The sequence below is a fragment of the Harpia harpyja genome, chromosome 16, assembly GCF_026419915.1.
Source record: "Harpia harpyja isolate bHarHar1 chromosome 16, bHarHar1 primary haplotype, whole genome shotgun sequence".
Taxonomy (NCBI): domain Eukaryota; kingdom Metazoa; phylum Chordata; class Aves; order Accipitriformes; family Accipitridae; genus Harpia; species Harpia harpyja.
Window position 1 is genome coordinate 13,483,306 of NC_068955.1, and position 16,081 is coordinate 13,499,386.

Sequence of the window (16,081 nt, forward strand, 5' to 3'; positions counted from 1 at the left end):
TCCTACTTCTTTTGTGTCATTGCTTATTTGCCTTCCTCATGTCCCTCCTTAGCTGGGTGATCTGCTGAGGCTTGGGCAGCAGATGTGGAGTTTCTCTGGCTCCGTGAGCAGGCATGGCAGTGGATCTGCAGCCTGGCTGGCTGTGATGCTGCAGTCCAGCTCTTTACAAGCACACAAACCACTACTATCTTATGCTTAAGTCAAGATGCATGCTTTCATACACAAAAGTATGCAAGCAGGAGTCTTGGGAAAGGACCCATTGAATAGAAGACCTTGTATGTAAAGAAAGAAGGTGGCTTTCTTCAGGTTTGGCCCCTCACACTGCCACTTCTAGTTAGCTACCTTGGACAGGGAGAAGGCAACACATGTCGGTTATGATTTCTGTTCCTGCTGTTTTTCAGCCTGGAGCCCTCCCACTGAAGTGAGGTTGCTGCTTTAGGAGTATAGTTGCTATATATCTCTTCTCCAGGTAGTAGAAAGACCTCTCCAGAGAGTGATGTGAATTGTAGGGGGGTTGAACCGTGCTTTGGGTTATTCAGAGAAAACACACTAAAGCTTGGTGCTTCACTCAAACACTTGAAGCTGGATGGAAGAAATCTGGACCATGTAGGTCTTGAGGAGACACCAGATAGCCCTGACTCTGGCTTGGAGCCAGAGTAAGAGTAAATTTTGCTCAGAGCCCACCCAAGTCCAGGCATGTGTCTACTACAGGCCTTTGGGTGATCCCACGTTTCTGACTTGTTCTGCAGCCTTTGGGAAGTGAGTAGGGCATGTCCCTGCAGCTCCATGCCAGAGCTGGCCTACTCCTCCCAGAGCAGACCTCTGTAAGAAAGCCCTGCAACTTCTGATGAAGAGCAAGGAGAGCAGCCCTGTGCTCTGTGTGTGTCCAGAGTGAAAGCTGCTGCTCCTCTATGTCAGGATGATACTTGGAAGTGGCCCTGAGGGAATGATGAGACTGAGATAAGGGTAACGATGCAGTGTATCTGTAGAGACAAGTTGGATGCCTGGGTGGCAGATGCACTAACCTCCCTTACAAAGTTTTACAAGAGCCTTGTGACTCAAATTTTTTAAGGTCTGCTGGATACATGTTTGTTTCTATCCACTGTAAGCCAGCACAACAAGCCGAGCTGTGGTGATGCAACTCAGCTCTACCTGAATGCCTCTGACATGACAACACAGAGCAGGGAAAAACAAACAAACTTTCCAGTTCATTGGTTGTTCTTGGTATCCTGCCGCCCTCCTCGGCAGAGAGATGATGTCAGAACAGTTAGGGCATAACTAGGTTCCAACTAAAGAAAGCCAGCCTTTGTGTCAAGGCATGTCAATCCTTTCTTGCCCCCTTTCAACCTCCTGCCAAGTGTTGGGACCAGCCTTTAGCTATCCCTAACTCCACTGCGTGACTCATTCCCCTGGTATGAATGGGTACCTTGTACAGGCATCTGCAGAGATGGTCAGTGTTTGGTCACAGCGAGAGTTTGGGGCTGGGGAATGAAAGCCTGAGATTGTGTCCTCAGATTAAAGCCCAGTCTGCAGATAAAACCCAGCTGTCTGTCCTTCACAGCTGCTGAATCCCAACAGGAGTGAAAGAGGAAGCCTGAGTGTTTGTGTCTGTGTCATTTTACTCCTGCAAAGGGGCTTGCAAATACCTAGTGAAGAAGGGTGCACGGTGGGAGTGTAAGCCTTGTGCAACAAAAGGCATCCATGCTGTGTAGGTCAGCTTGCTATGTCCAGGTCTTCACTGTCCTTTGTGCCAGGGAGAGATGGTTTGATGTCCAGTTACATTTGCTGTTTGCTTCATCCCTTGGGAACAGCTGTTTCTTAAGGTCAGGGGTTGTGGCAGTACATCCCGCCCCCCCCCCCCATCCTGCCAGCAGGAAACAAAACTTCTCCAGGCAGGGAGAAGGGGAAGGAAACCCTGGAGGCTGCAGGTTGAAATTTGAACTGGCCAGTCGAGATGTGCCAGGTACACCGAGGTGACCCTCCTGGCCAATAGAATTAAATGACCACAGGTCAGATTCGACAGGGGTATAAACGGGGTCCCGCTGGAGGACACGTTGGCAGTCCTCCTCGGAGCAGCGGGTCTGCAGTCGGGGACTCCCCCTCGGGCCGGGGCACTGCCCGAGGTAACTCCTCGAGGGAGAGAGCCCTCAGCTTTTAGGTGAGTGATACGCGCGTTTTGAGCCATCGCTTTAAATCTTGGCGATTCTTAAGTCGGCCGTGTAGTATTAATTCTCTTTACATCATTGAGCCTGTGGTTTTATTAGATGTTACCGGACTTCTAACTAACTTTTGCTGAAGAATAAATCTGAGTTTTAACACCTGTTGGATTTTGGTTAGTCATGCATCCGTAACAGGGGTGAAACAGAAAATGGGAGATATTTTGTTTGTTCTGTGTTGGGGAGGCCAACTCTTACAGGGATTTAGCATGAGGTCCTCGTTATGGCTGGAACTGGTGTCTCTTCAGCTTTATCTACAGAAAGATTAATTTAATAGCAGTCATAGAACAGCCTGGATCTGTAAAGAAACTGTTCATTGCTGACCAGGAGCAAGGCAGGGGCTGTGTGTCAGGACAGGGGTTCTCCCTGAAAAGCTTGCTCTTCCTAAGGAGAAAGTAGCCTCTGTCTTCAGGCCTGCCCAGTGCTTTTAATCTAGTACATACATTCCTTCTCATAGGTTTGGCTTCCCTTCCTGTTTGTGTATAGGAACAGTGCTCCCAACAGTTTTCTGTACTGTCCATTTGATTCTCCTTGTGGTAAGCAGGGCACATCCCATTCCATTTCACTGCCATTAAGCCCTTTTAGGAAATACTCATTTTCTCCTCTTAGTCTTCTAAGAGCTCTTCTCTCTTTGGTTTTGAGATACTGAGCTTTTCCCTTTAGATCCTAGTTCAGCAGAACATACAGTCACAGTCCTGAGTGTGAATCAGTGCTAAAGTCCATCTGCTTCAATAGCGCCCTTCATCCTGTTGTTGAGCCCCACAGAAGTCACTGGGAACATAAACCTATGGTTTATGCTTATGCTTAGCTGGTCTGCTGTATCCTTGGTGAAATAGGCCCTTTGTTGCTTTATTGAATCATCATTATAACATATGTTGCTCCTTAGTAACTTGGTGAAATGCCCTAAGCAATATCAAAACAAGCAAAAGTTTCAAATTTTTATGTATTGATGTCAGAATCAGATGTTTTTTATGATATTGAGTGTAGTCATCAGGTTATCCAGCAACCGCTTTCTTTTGTCCAGTGATCTTATCTCAGTTGCCTGCACTTTTCCATTCTCTACATCCCTCTGGCTCTGTGAGTTAAACTCACACTTGCTGCTGCTTGTCTTCAGTTATCCTGTGGTTTGGGGTTGTTTTTTTTTTTAACCTGTGGGATTGTTCCTTTCCTACCCTATTCAGGTCTTAACCCCAGCCCCTGCCTTTGAACACTGCTGCAGAAAAGCATTGATGAAGGGAATCATGCATTTTACCAGCTAATGAAAAGCTGGCTCCCGGCATCTCCTTACATTCTGTTCTAATGTCCTACTTTTCACATTATTTTACAGTACTTCATATTGTTGCTGTGCATTTTTCTCCTGGAGATCATTGCTGGAATCCTGGCCTATATCTACTACCAGCAGGTGAGTGGACATTGGTCCTTAGAGACTCAAACCAGGGAAAGAAAACAGCTGGTTATCGTCTCATTTCTCCAGCCAGAATTGGGCTTGGAGGCTTGGGACCTAGGGTCTGGTTGTGGTTCACCTTTCCACATGTCTGTACTCACTCCCCTCCCCATACAGAAGACCTTGGATTATTTACTGTTTTTGACAAAGTGGTGGTGGTTACTTTAGGGAGGCTGCTCAGCCTTGCTGCTCAGCTCCTTCCTGTGGTTCACCTTTGTGTGCTGTTTTTCTGCAGAGCCTTGTAGAAGACAATTTTTGAGGCTGTGTAGATCTAGGAACTCTCCTAATGCCCTTCAAGGCATAGTGCAAGCAACTGAAATCACGTTAGTGCCACTCAGTATATTCAGGACATAGGAACAGTTCCTGCTGCATCCAGCAAGCTAGATGCCATGCTTTTGAACTGGCAAAGATAATGAATGGTCCAGCAGAGAGGTCCTTTCAGGTCAAGAAGTTTTTGAGAGCTTTACTTAACCAGGCCAGCTGAGGGGCTGGAGAACAGTACAGGCTCCCAACAGCTGCAGTTCTAGCTTGGCACTTTTTGCAGTTACAGAGAGCAGAGGCTTAAGTCATCATTTTGTTTTCAAAGGGAGTTTAACCACCAAGGCACAAACAGCCTGCGAAGTTGCTCTCATGTCTGGAAATTGATTGGAAATGGCAAATTAGGATTGTTGTCAAGTGGCTGTCTGAAAAGCAGCTGGACATCCCATCTTGTTGGCTTCACTGCCAGGTTTCCTTGCCATTTGTTTTTCTCTTAGGCCTTCTGTGCTTTGCCTCACTAAGATGGGCACTGGTGTTTTGCAAGGAGCCAAAGAACCGTACTGGCTCCTGCCGGGGAGATCAGTTGTATGAGCATTCATATTTAACAGGGAAAGATCAATCCTGGCAGGTGTGGCAGAAAGCCAGTGTCCGTCCATCCATCCATCCATCCATGCAAAGGGACGAGGTTCATATGTGACAACGGATGAAGAGGAGCTGATCCTTAGGTTGAAATAAGGGACAACATATTCAGAGCTGTACCCTTGAATGCTTTAGATCACTTGAGGGCATCTCTGATCAATAGCTGCACTTCCCCTTGCCCTCTGGCTGACAAGTCCCCCTTCTTTCTTGGTTGCAGGCTGCTTGCTCTGTTTGCCACTGTTTTTATTTCAGCTCTTGCTTTGGTGTCTAAGGCTTGCGTGTGTGTCTAAACTGTTTCTTTTGTTATCTCTATTCCATGCTGCAGTTCTTCCCCGTGAGCCCGCAGGTAACTGCTTTTCTCCCAAGTAATAATTCTGCTAATGGACTCCTCTTTATTTGCCTCTGATGCCTGCCAGCTGCTGAACCTTTTCCTTTCTTTTTATTACACTAAGTCCTTTGCACTTCTGTAGAGCTTCCCAGCCCAGGATCTCAAAGCATTTTGCAAATATTAGTGAATGAAGCCTCATACCATCTCTGTGAGGTAGGTGTTGTCCCCATTTGAAACATAGCTTTGGAAAAAACAGTGTATTTTGCACAGTTTAGGATAACCAGATGTTTGACTTCTCATTTAGTACTTACTGTGTAGAATAAAAGGTATATAGAGAGGCTACCCCCTTGTTTCATTCGTTGACCCCATCTAAATGGATGTTGACATTGTTTATTGGTATAGGAAACTTAGAATTTCACAGGTGTTGGACTAAGGCAGTGTTGCTGTATGAACCAGGATGACAAAAAAAAGATGCAGCTCTTTGGTGCTTTTTGGCTGTCACCTGGATGGGTGAGAAGAATTCAGCTAGATTAGAAGAGCCTCCACAGGAATAAATGTTTGAATCCTATCACCCGAACATGCCAGTGGTTTATGATGATGCTTTCAGAAATTCTGTACTTGCAAAATCAGACTTCATTTCTCTGTCACTGTTATCAGAGAAGCCTTGTAGTACTTTTGCAATTGCACACTTAATTCCCTCCTGTGGCATCCTTTTTGTTGCCGATACAAGAGCTATTCAAGACTATGTGGCTTCAGTCCAGCATGCCCAGGACTCTGATTTCTTCCTGCTTCTGGACAGAGTGATTTGTTTTTTAGTATTTTGTCACAGGCTTCAGCGGGAGAAGACTATACGTGGTCTCATAGGTGTATTCATATTTAAGCAGGCACAGTTTTGTATTCTCTTTGTTGCAGGCATTTCTTGGCAATATTACATATTCAAGGTGAGGACCCATATGGTGATGTGTAACACAGGCTGAAATTTGATCCTGAAGCACCTCCTTCTGGTTATTAAAATGGAGGCATGATCTGTAATCAATTGGGAATAAGCCTGTCTAGTCCAACCTTGGAGGACGATCTTGAAGGAAGCTGTAGCTTCCACTAGGCTCTCTGCTTTCCTCTTGGAGCAAAGGCAGTGAAACGTATGCAGGGCTCTGGGTCACTCTTGAGGGCTGAGTTTACCTTGTAATTTCATTGCACTTGTCTCTTCCATTCAGCTGAGCATGGAGCTGAAGCAAAATTTGAAGAACACCATGACCCAGAAGTACCGGAAGGAGGGAGAAGAGAGCGTTACCAGCGCAGTAGACAAACTGCAGCAGGAGGTGGGTATCTCTAGAGGAAGGGAGAATTAATGCAATTGAAGGGCTTAAAATCAAAAACACAAAAGCCATTATGGGCTCTTGACATCCAACATACATATGTTTCTTCTGTATGCTGAGTGTACGTTCTGCTCCTTCTGATTCAAGATGAGGTTGGGTGGGGTGCAGGACCTGGGCCATGCAACCGGCAGAATTGTGTGGTGTGACCTCTGAACTGCATACCCAGTAGCACTGGGGAAACAACATCTGAATTGCTCCCAGAGTGAACTGGAGCTGCCAAGTCACTCTGACAGCTGTTTCTACTTCCCACTTCAAAGCTTTGGAGAAATTGCTGACATTTTTCATTAAGCTCCTCAGTACCCTAGAGAGCAAGATGTAATGAAAGAAGAGCCTTCCTGCTGCTGTTGCTAGCTGTGCCTGGCTCAGGTTAGGGCTGCTGCAGTTCTGACAGGCTTTCTCACAGAAAAGACCCTTGTGCACAGGCACTTTCAAAGCATGGGGCCTACTGTACACATACTGCCATAGCAGGTGCATTTGTGGTAGTAATTGGTAATTAAACTTACCCTGTTATCACCATTAATGCTCTCCAGTCCAGTGGTTAAGAGCTGAGGCAGCTGCAGGTGCACTCTGGTTATGGTTCATCCCGGCAGTAACCAAAAGTCACAGCTGCTGAAAGATGGGTGAAGCTGATATTTAATGGCCATTTTGGGGACTCTTAACACAAGTCACTAATAATTATAGTAGCCTAAAAAAAAGCCTGTGAGATAGCTGGAATCTCTCTGCAAAGGAGGGTGAAGCCCAGGGTTTGGTGTGGGAGGCTGGAGGGAAAAGGTGGTTGCAGTGCTTGCCGGCTTCAGCCTTTGCTCTGTGTGCATGCAGTTCAAGTGCTGTGGGAGCAACAACTACACAGACTGGGCTGACAGCCTGTGGATCAAATCTCCAGAGGCCAATGGACGGAAAGTCCCAGACAGCTGTTGTAAGACAATAACCGACCTGTGTGGCCGAAGAGACCATCCTTCCAACATCTACAAGGAGGTAAAGAGCAAAAGGGCTTCAGGGCCGCCTGTCACAAAGTATATGAAGGAGGTGGGGAGGGAGTGAGGGTGTTAGGTTATTGCTGCAAACTGTTGGTAGGCTTCAAAGTCAGTAGGATTCCTTAGAAAGCAGAATTAATTTATCTAATTGAGCATTCAGCCATCTAGGCTATTATTTATATGTAGATATAGAGAAAAATAATGTATTTGTTACTACAGAGTATGCTAGTGATAGGGGGAAGTGGGAGAGGTTGTTGGTTCTGGCAAGAGACTTGGATGTGAGCCCTACATTTGACACAGCTTCCTGTTGTTGGAATTACTCAGTGAAGTGCAGATGGAGATATTTCTGTTCCTTGATTGAGATAGTGGGATTTGACCTACAGCACGAAGAAACAGTGTATGGGGAAGAAAGAGGGCCCTGTAGCAGACAAATTAGGCCAGTTCCAGTGGGCTGCAGTTTGGGCTGAAAAGAAGGCTGGAGTTGGGATAGAGGGGCTTGTCTCTTTTCTAGAAGAAGCAAATTGAATCCCAGACTAGCTGAGTAAGTAAAAGGTAGCTTTTAGACCATTTATTCATCCAGTTTGCATAAGGCTGGTAAAAGTTCTTGCATTTATTTTGGCACTCTCCAGTCCTGTCACGTGTCTTTAAGTTGCTCACTGTGATGCTCTCTATGGGATAGCATAGTCCTTTTTCTCATCAGGGGAACCAGCACCTTCACTGGCTGTATTGAGCCTGGGGAGCAGCAACTGGAGCTTTTTCCTTGTTCCTCTCCCCCTGTCAGTTAAGGAGGGCTGTGGATGAAGAGGTGGCCCCTTCAGAGCAGGTATTTCTTCTCACAGTCTGTGCTTTGAGCAGGACTCAGAAAAGGAGTGTGAATAACATCTGTATTAAGCCAAGCAACTCAAACAGCTAAAAGGAAACTAACCATCTATCTTTGTGGAATGAATAGGGAGATGAAGTCCAGTCTTTCTGATCTACCAAAGCCCCTCTTATGTCCGGCTGCTTGTCTGGGTTTTGCCCTTCAGGAAGAAGGCTTTCCCATAAGGTTTGTGCCTTCCAGGCCAGACCCAACGAGGAAGTGCAGAAAAGAGTCCAAGGGCTGATGAGGTGTTTCTGAGAGTGGAAACCCACAACCGTTTGAGGGGCAGGGCTGGCAATTCCTGTCCTTTCTCTGTACTGCGTGAAGCTGGAGGCAGCTGCCCAGCTGCATTATTAAGAGAGGCCCTGTAGGCTGCCAAGTGTATTGGGTTAGCTCTAGAGGAGAAAAAGCTGCAAGGGGAGGTTTGGATCCACAGTCAGATGCTGAATATCATGATATGAGGTCTTAGAGTTCAGAAAGGATTTTAGTGGCTTTGGAGAAGAAGAACCTAGAAAAGAGTCAGATCAGGGAACAGGAGTAACAGCTTCATATCAGGGCAGCTGGGGCTGACTCTAAAACCTAATGCTAGCATGGGAAAAGTGAGGCCTTTGCCATCCCTCCCTGGAGGGCTGTGTGCTCGCTCCTTCCCTCTGCCTGCATGCCTGTAGGTGTCTGCTCACTGTGAACTCCTGGGGCAGGAGGGCCCCCAGCACCCTTGGGGGCACCACTGTAGCCTACACAATAAATCCCCCTGATGTTACTACCATGGAAAACCTGCCTCAATGGATTAAACAGTTTAACTATTTAAAGGGAACTCTTCCAAAAAAAAAAAAACCCAAACCAAAAAACCAACAACAGAGAATGTTCTTAGTGATTTATTTTTGCCTTATGACAACACAAACTTGGGCCTGAAACAGGAAGGGAGGGGTCATGCTGCCAGCCAAGGATGCAGAGGCAGGCAGAGCCTGGCTTTCCAGGCTCACACTGAAACTCATTGCTGTCATAAATAGAAGTGCAAGGAATTTACCCTTAAAAGGCTCCTGTCATGTTAGAGTTCTTGGTGCTGGATCCACTTAGCTCCATTTCCTTGGCCTTTTGGCCTGACAGGAGTCAATACCCTCTCCAGGCATGTGCTAGGCAGCGAATGAGGGAATCTTTCTCCACATATCTCAGAGAAAAATGACATGCTTCCCTCTGTGTGATGTGGCTGGTTCCTCTTCTGCATTTCTCCTGCCCAGCTGGCAGCTGCCTTGGGTTTGTTCGATGGTTCCTGAGCCAGTAGGTCCAGAGCGATACAAAACATGATGCAGTGTAGCTTTTCCAGTGATGTCAGGGGAAGAGATTGCTCACGGACACCGCTTTTTATAGCGTTGCTTTCAAGGCTCACAACCATTGGATTAAAGTGAACAAGAGGTTAAAATGAAGCTGATTTTCCATGCCCCTCCTTTCACCCTGCAGAGCGGTTGCATTACCAAGCTGGAAAACTTCATTCAAGAGCATCTGAAAATTATCGGGGCAGTGGGGATCAGCATTGCTTGCGTGCAGGTAAAAGGGCTGAGTGGAGTTTTGGGGGTGCTGGACAGAAGTTAAAGGAACTCCAGAGCTGAGGGATGGAAAAAAATTGGATGTTTTAGACTCTTCCCTGCCTGACAAGAAGAAGTTGCCAGGTACTTCGGGGACCCGAGGATTCACTAGCTCCAAAGCAAAAGTCTCTTCTGCCGGTCTGTAAAATTTGCTTCTGGTGAAGGAGTGCAGCCAGCTGGGCAAGAGGGAGAGACTTCTGCTCCAGGGCTGTGGGAAAGGCAGTGCTGGCCATGGCAGGCAGTTTGGCAGCCTGAGAGAGACCTCTTGTGGGGATGTGCCCTGATTGCCCATGCAGCTGAAGAGCCAGTCTGGAGGAGTTTCCTACCCTGGTTCATTAGGATTATTTTAAATCATCCAGAATTTCTCCCTCAGCTGTGTCATATTGAAGAACAGCACTGCGGGTCTGCAAAGGATTTGGGAGAGGGTGATGACTAAAGGGGTAGGATATGGATGCCCCCTGGTCCCATTTTAGAGGGGAGGGCACAGGATATTCTTTTCTTCTAGATGCAGATGTCTCTGGGAGTTCCTCATCTTCCCCTTTGTTCTGGCAAGTAGCCAAATTACACCCCAGAGAAGCTGCTGGTGATTAATTAGGAGGCTTAGCACAGATTATGTTCTCTCCTGCTGCTTATTGCAAACTGGAGTGCAGTATCCCCAGGCAGGAGCTAGCTGCCACTCCAGTCTGGGTTCAGACTGTTAGTTTGCAAGCTGTTGCCTCCACTGCATCCATTTTGTTTTTTCATGCATTTCTTTCTTCTCTTTAAACCCTGTAGATCTTTGGGATGATTTTCACATGCTGCTTGTACAAGAGTTTAAAACCAGAACCATATTAATAGCTGCGGGAACTCTGTTGCTCCCCCTCTGCCACTTCCCTTAGCACCTGCCAACCTGACCACTCTCCACCACCACCACAGAAGTGTCTGTAACCTGAGGACTTGGCTCTGTAATTAAATGTCTCTTGAACCATGCACCGCCTTACCTGCCCCCTTTGGGGGAAAGTCACCCTCCTTGTTGTGTACAAGGCAGCCAGGAGTTCAGCGGGTCCTCTTCATTGTCAAGAAACAAAAGAGCTGTGGATCTTCTGCTAGAAGCTTTAGCAAAACAGTCCCTTGATATAACTACAAAGCAAGATTTATCCAGGGCCATTTCTCTTGAGGCTTTTCCTGAGCTAACATGAAGGTATCGGGATGCTATACAAGAACCATGGTTTGCTCTCTGAGAAGTGGCTCAGCAGCACCAGGCATTGACTGTGAGGACAGATGATGTTTCTGCGCTGAGCTGGAGCTAGAGCTGAGTCTCTCATACATGGAAGATTTCTCTGCCTCCTCCCAGGTGTGCACCAATGTCCTAACACAGCTGTTCTCCACCTGAGAGGATGCCTGCCTGGTTGCTTGGGGCAGGAGCTACTCTCCCTGCTGATCGGGAGCACAACTTGGTGCGGTTGAAATCTTGTCATGATTCTGATGTTGCCAAGATGTGGGTGCCTTAGGATTTCTCAGCAATCCTTCCTCCTCTACCTTGAAGCTTCCCCCAACACAGTGCCATTAGGAGCCACAAGAGGCCTTTTGCCTCCTAGCAATTCTGGAGCAAAGACAATGGACTACTTTCTAACTCTTTTAGGTCTAGTCTGTTTTACTGAGTGGCTTCCAGTGTGAATGAGAATACTTTGTTTCGCCTTACCGGTCCCCTGCTGAGGTTTGGTGAAGACCTGGTCTGTTTGTGGAGCTGGCATATCTTGCTCCCCGTTGGCCTGTTCAGTTAGTGGAAATACCTTCTCACATCTCTTACATGTTGAGAGATGCCCTTGGCTTGATTCTTCTAATTAAAACCTCTAGGCTTGTTCCTCTTGGGCAGGAAATTAATATATACAAATGTTTTATCAGCCTCTAAAGAGATCATTAATCAGCTGAGAGTTTTCTGGCTTTAATGAGATCTGGAAGCCCACTTTACTGGTTACTGCCGAGAAGGTCAGGAGAGTCAGATTCAACCAGTTGCCTCAGTGTACTTGGTAAAGTGGTAGTGCTGGGTTAACTGTCTGTTTGCTGCAGAGGAATAGGTTTTAATTAAATATTCCCTCTGCATTAGAATCCTGGATACATACAGGACATAGACATGACCGCTGCCATGGACTTAATGCTGTCGTAATGCCAGCAGGGTCTTAGCCTGAATTCATAGGATATTGTGTGCCGCTTGTCTTGTTCTCACCTTCCTGGTATGCCTGTTACACCCATGAAGCAGAAAGGGCTGTGGGGTTTTGGTGTTTCTAAGCAGTGAAGACAAGCCCTTTCATAAACAAATTTATTCCCTCTCCTGGCCTTCTAGTGGTGCCAGCTGAGCCCTGTCCCTTAGCAGCAGACAGTTAATGTGAGCAAAATCACCCAGACCCCTAAAGGTCTTGCAGCATTGTGGAGTTTTTAGTTCGCAGAGCAGAAATCTTGGACTGGCGCTAAAGGGTGACAAGTTAAAATTCAGAGCAGGTCAATCTGAATCTCCCCCATCAACATCAGCCCCGTGAAGTAATCCTTAACTAATGCAGAAAGAGAGGTGGAGGAACTGAGGTGTATCCTTGGTTCCACAGCAGTAGGAAAGAGTGGAAAGAAATGTAAGTTATTGTGTAATGAACTAAAGGATAAATCTCTAAATTATTTCTTGTTTTATAATCAAGTTCCTGACAAGTATTGACTACTAACTAAGAAGAAAATATTGAGCATGTTGCTTGAAGCAATATTTCCAGTTTCTTCAGCGTATCTTCATAGCTGCCTTCGCCCATTCCCTTCAAATACATTGTACAGTGTTGGAAGAGGCCAGGAAGAATGAGATATGAACAATAAGTTGGCTTGTGTCCATTGAGTTGTTTTATACTTTTTCTCTGTGTAATATTCATCGCTTTTTTTTTTTTTAACCCAGTTTAAGTCGCTGGCCAATAGAAAAATAAAGCTTAAGATTCTGTACTTACTCTTTGTAACAAAATGGAAGGGGTACCACGAGCTGGATGGGATATATGGATTCCTCAGATCCTGCTGCTGAGGAGCCAGTTCCTCAAGAAGAAGCTGGTCTGAGGGACCAGGCTGAGAAGGAAGCTAGGGAGGATCTGCTTTGCGTCACTGATCTTGCCAGCCTGGTTATGATCTGCTCCCACTGGGTGCTGCAGAGAGCTGAAGTCGCAGAACCTCAGGCTGTCGGGTATTGCACATCAGCCATGGTCTGCGTGGAGGCCTGCACACCCAGCACTGCTGGGTCTGTGGTACACCTAACTGCACTCACGGGGATATTTGGTGACCTCTCTTACCTTGTCACACAGGCTGTGCTTTCTCATCATGTGCAGAGTGCTGAGGCAGTCAGAACAGGACCTTTGCCACCGGGTAACTTACGTTCACCTTGCTGGCCAAGCTGCTGCCTGTAATTACCAGTCAGGTCTGCTTAAGAAGACCAGCTGAGGGTATGACTTGGCTCAGGGCTCTGCTGTGCCCTCCTACGCCCTGTTTCCACTTGCCCCAAATGTTTCCCCTTTCCATCTTGGCAATAAATACATAGATGGGACTGCAGCGGGGCTGCCTCTTCCTACCACTGTGGGACAATGGGGTGTGCGTGGGTGTTGGTGTGTGCTGAGTATTTGCTCTACGTGCTGTAGAGTGGCTTGTAGCCACCTTGTGTCACAGACATGGCAAAAAGAGGGAGCAGATGCGTGCCCTTTTTTATTACCCTTTGGGATTTAAGGTTGAAAATTACACAGTTTCAAATATGCCTATATCCGGCCAGACAGAAATGCCTGCCTGCAGCTAACGGGCATGGCCGCTCGGTGGCTCTCAGGGCTCAGCACAGCGCGCTGTGAATTTGGCTCCTGGAATTCAAGTGAGCGTAATTCAAGCTGCTGGGCTCTGCGGGCAGCAGGGCCGTGGTGTCACCAAGCCCCAGGGAAGCACAGTACAGGTCACGCTGGCGTTCCCTCGCCTGGAAAGGAAGGTCGATCCTTCTAGCCCCGGCAGCATGCCTGATTTTCATGCTGCAGCAAGGCACTGGTCACACAAGACTGAGGCTGAGGGCTTGACCTGGCCTGCGCTCGGCTCTGAGCAGGGACTTCTGCTAAAAAGCCCCCACAGATGTGTTGGCATATGTCAAGGAGACAGACCTGGGTGGCTCAGCAGTGGGGAGACGAGCCAGCACCACTGCTATGGGGCTGTTGTGGGGAAGGCGGATGCACTCCTGAGATGCAGTGGGTAAGACGGGGATGTGGTTACATCCATTTATGAGACCTTGTCCCAAGACCTGTGCACAGCTCTGGCTGCCCATTTTCAGGAGAGGTGAGTTGAAAGTGGAGCACAAACAAAGAAGGGAGGGCTCATCCTTGAGGGCTGTGTACTGATGTGGGGCTGGAGGAGCAGGGCAGGCTGGGCTCCTGCCCACACGCTTGCAGCGGGGGCACAGAAGGTGGCATGGATGGCTCCATGCTAACAGTGTCCCAAACGGCCACTGGGCCACCTCAGCTGTTCTGCCATGGCAGGAAGAGAAATGCCCGCAACTCCCCTCCTCATGCCTCGTCTCATTTCCCCCTGTGTCATTAGGGGTGCAGTGTGGCTCCAGTCACCCTTTCCCACCCCCAAAGGGAAATTAGCCCCCCTTCTGCAAGACTGGCTTGGGGTGGCATCTGTGAAGTCTGTGGCACAGTGTCTTTCAGCATGAAGCAATTGCTTAGAAGCAATTTCTCTTCTTGTTTTAATTGACTTCTTCTGCAGTGCCTGTGATCAGGGTGCAATTACAATCTTACCATCTATCCCCATGGGCCACGCAGCCTCAGGTCTCTGGGTGCTGCCATCTCTCTCGAAGCAGGAGCGCAGATTTCTCCCCCTCTGGACCTGGAGATTTGGGCTGTCCTAATTGCCCTTCACAGCAATTAGCACAGCTGGTGGTCTGCTCTCTTGGGGTGCCCAGGTGGTCAGTACAACTTGCTCAGGAATAAAATGGAGAACAGATGTAGCAGTAAATAGTTTCTGCAAGGGTCCAGCTTTGGGGCAGGTACCCTGTTCCCGCAGTTTCAAAGACGACCCAAGTATTTCACGCTCCCCTGCAGGGCTGCTTCTAACCCCAAACCAGTTAACAAACATGCCCTTTCTGCTCCTGCCGTTTGATTGGGAGGAATTTTGCCCCTGGGGGGGCCTTGATGCCCCTTTCTTTCACCATTTATAAAGCCTCCCTTTGGCGCTCGTTGTAATGTCCTTGTTTTCCTGCTGGGCTAAGGCTGAGCTGGGCTAGGGCTGAGCAGGGCTGCAGCGGTGGAGAGAAAAAGATGAGGAGCAGGCAGCGCTACTCTCCTCCCTGGTGAGATATGACAAATACACCCTGCCTGGGAGATGGCAAAGGGGAATGCTCTCTCCTTTCCTGCTGTGAAACCTCCCCAGGTTTCCATGTGTACGTGTGTGCAGGCACCCCGGGAGAAGATGCCGGGTGCTTGGTGCTGCACCTTATCGCACAGCACCGAGCAGCAACAAGCGATGCCTCAAGCAGCACTGTGGCTGAATTGGAACATGGGTGCACATGAGCAGAGACCTACAGCTTCTGGCATGGCTGGTTTTGCTGTGGGGGCTCCTGCGCTGGCTCCCGTGCTATTAAAGAGCAGCTCTTTGGGCTGCACCGTGTCTCCCCAGCAAGCTGCTTCTGCAGGAGGAGCGTGTCTGCCTGCCGCTTCTCTGCGCCAAAGTCCGGTCAGGAGGAGGGGTGGTGGTTGCGCCCGTGGCGCTGCCCGGCTAGCCAAGGAGGCAACGGGGAGCAGATTCACGTGGTGCCTTCAGAAATGACAAATTCCTTGCGGCGAGGGGGCATGATGCTCTCAAATGAGGTATAATCACATGAACAGCAGGGATGCTGGTGCCAACCAACTTCATTCAGTGACTCATTCCAGCACAGCAGATCATCAGGCACACTGGGGTTTTGAAGTCCTCTTACTCCCTGCAAAAGAGGCTGCTCCTCCTGCTTTCTCGGCTGCCTGCATTAGCAGAAAGGATGCTGCGCACACTGAAGCCATCAGGATCAGCAGCTTGCTCTCTTCTGATTACTGCTCCTGCCTGCAGAAAAGAAGCTGCTGAGCATGAAGCATTTTCAGGCTTCATTTTTTTGAGTAGTGAACTGTCTTGCTGACAAGGCAAGAGCAGTTTCTGACTACACGGTGTAGAGAGAGCCCAGTGCCCCAGAAGGGCCTGATCCTGCCAACAGCTGCTGTGTCACCCCATTGGGACAGCAAAACCCAACCCTCCTCCCTTGCAGTCCCAGAGGTGGCTTTGATGGCTGCAGCACGTGTCTCTGACAGCTATGGAGGGGGGAGCATGAGGGTCACACTGAGCCCCTTGCACCTCTCTGTGGTTAGAGGCCAACCCAAACCAGGCATTGACCCTGGGGTGCAGGATGTGTG

The 16,081-nt window shown here is 48.2% G+C and overlaps 1 protein-coding gene across 4 annotated transcripts in view; it reads left to right on the plus strand.

Annotated features, from left to right (window-relative positions):
- CD151 (CD151 molecule (Raph blood group)) overlaps nucleotides 1-13,223 on the plus strand; it is a 41,371-nt gene extending 28,148 nt beyond the window's left edge. For all 4 annotated transcript variants that reach the window (XM_052810949.1, XM_052810948.1, XM_052810950.1 and 1 more), the window contains 5 exons: nucleotides 3,544-3,618; nucleotides 6,100-6,204; nucleotides 7,081-7,236; nucleotides 9,553-9,639; nucleotides 10,452-13,223. In XM_052810949.1, coding sequence (XP_052666909.1) covers nucleotides 3,544-3,618; nucleotides 6,100-6,204; nucleotides 7,081-7,236; nucleotides 9,553-9,639; nucleotides 10,452-10,511 — 483 coding nt within the window. In that variant the 3' untranslated portion in view covers nucleotides 10,512-13,223. The remainder of the gene's footprint in view (nucleotides 1-3,543; nucleotides 3,619-6,099; nucleotides 6,205-7,080; nucleotides 7,237-9,552; nucleotides 9,640-10,451) is intronic.
- The last annotated feature ends 2,858 nt before the right edge of the window (nucleotides 13,224-16,081 follow it).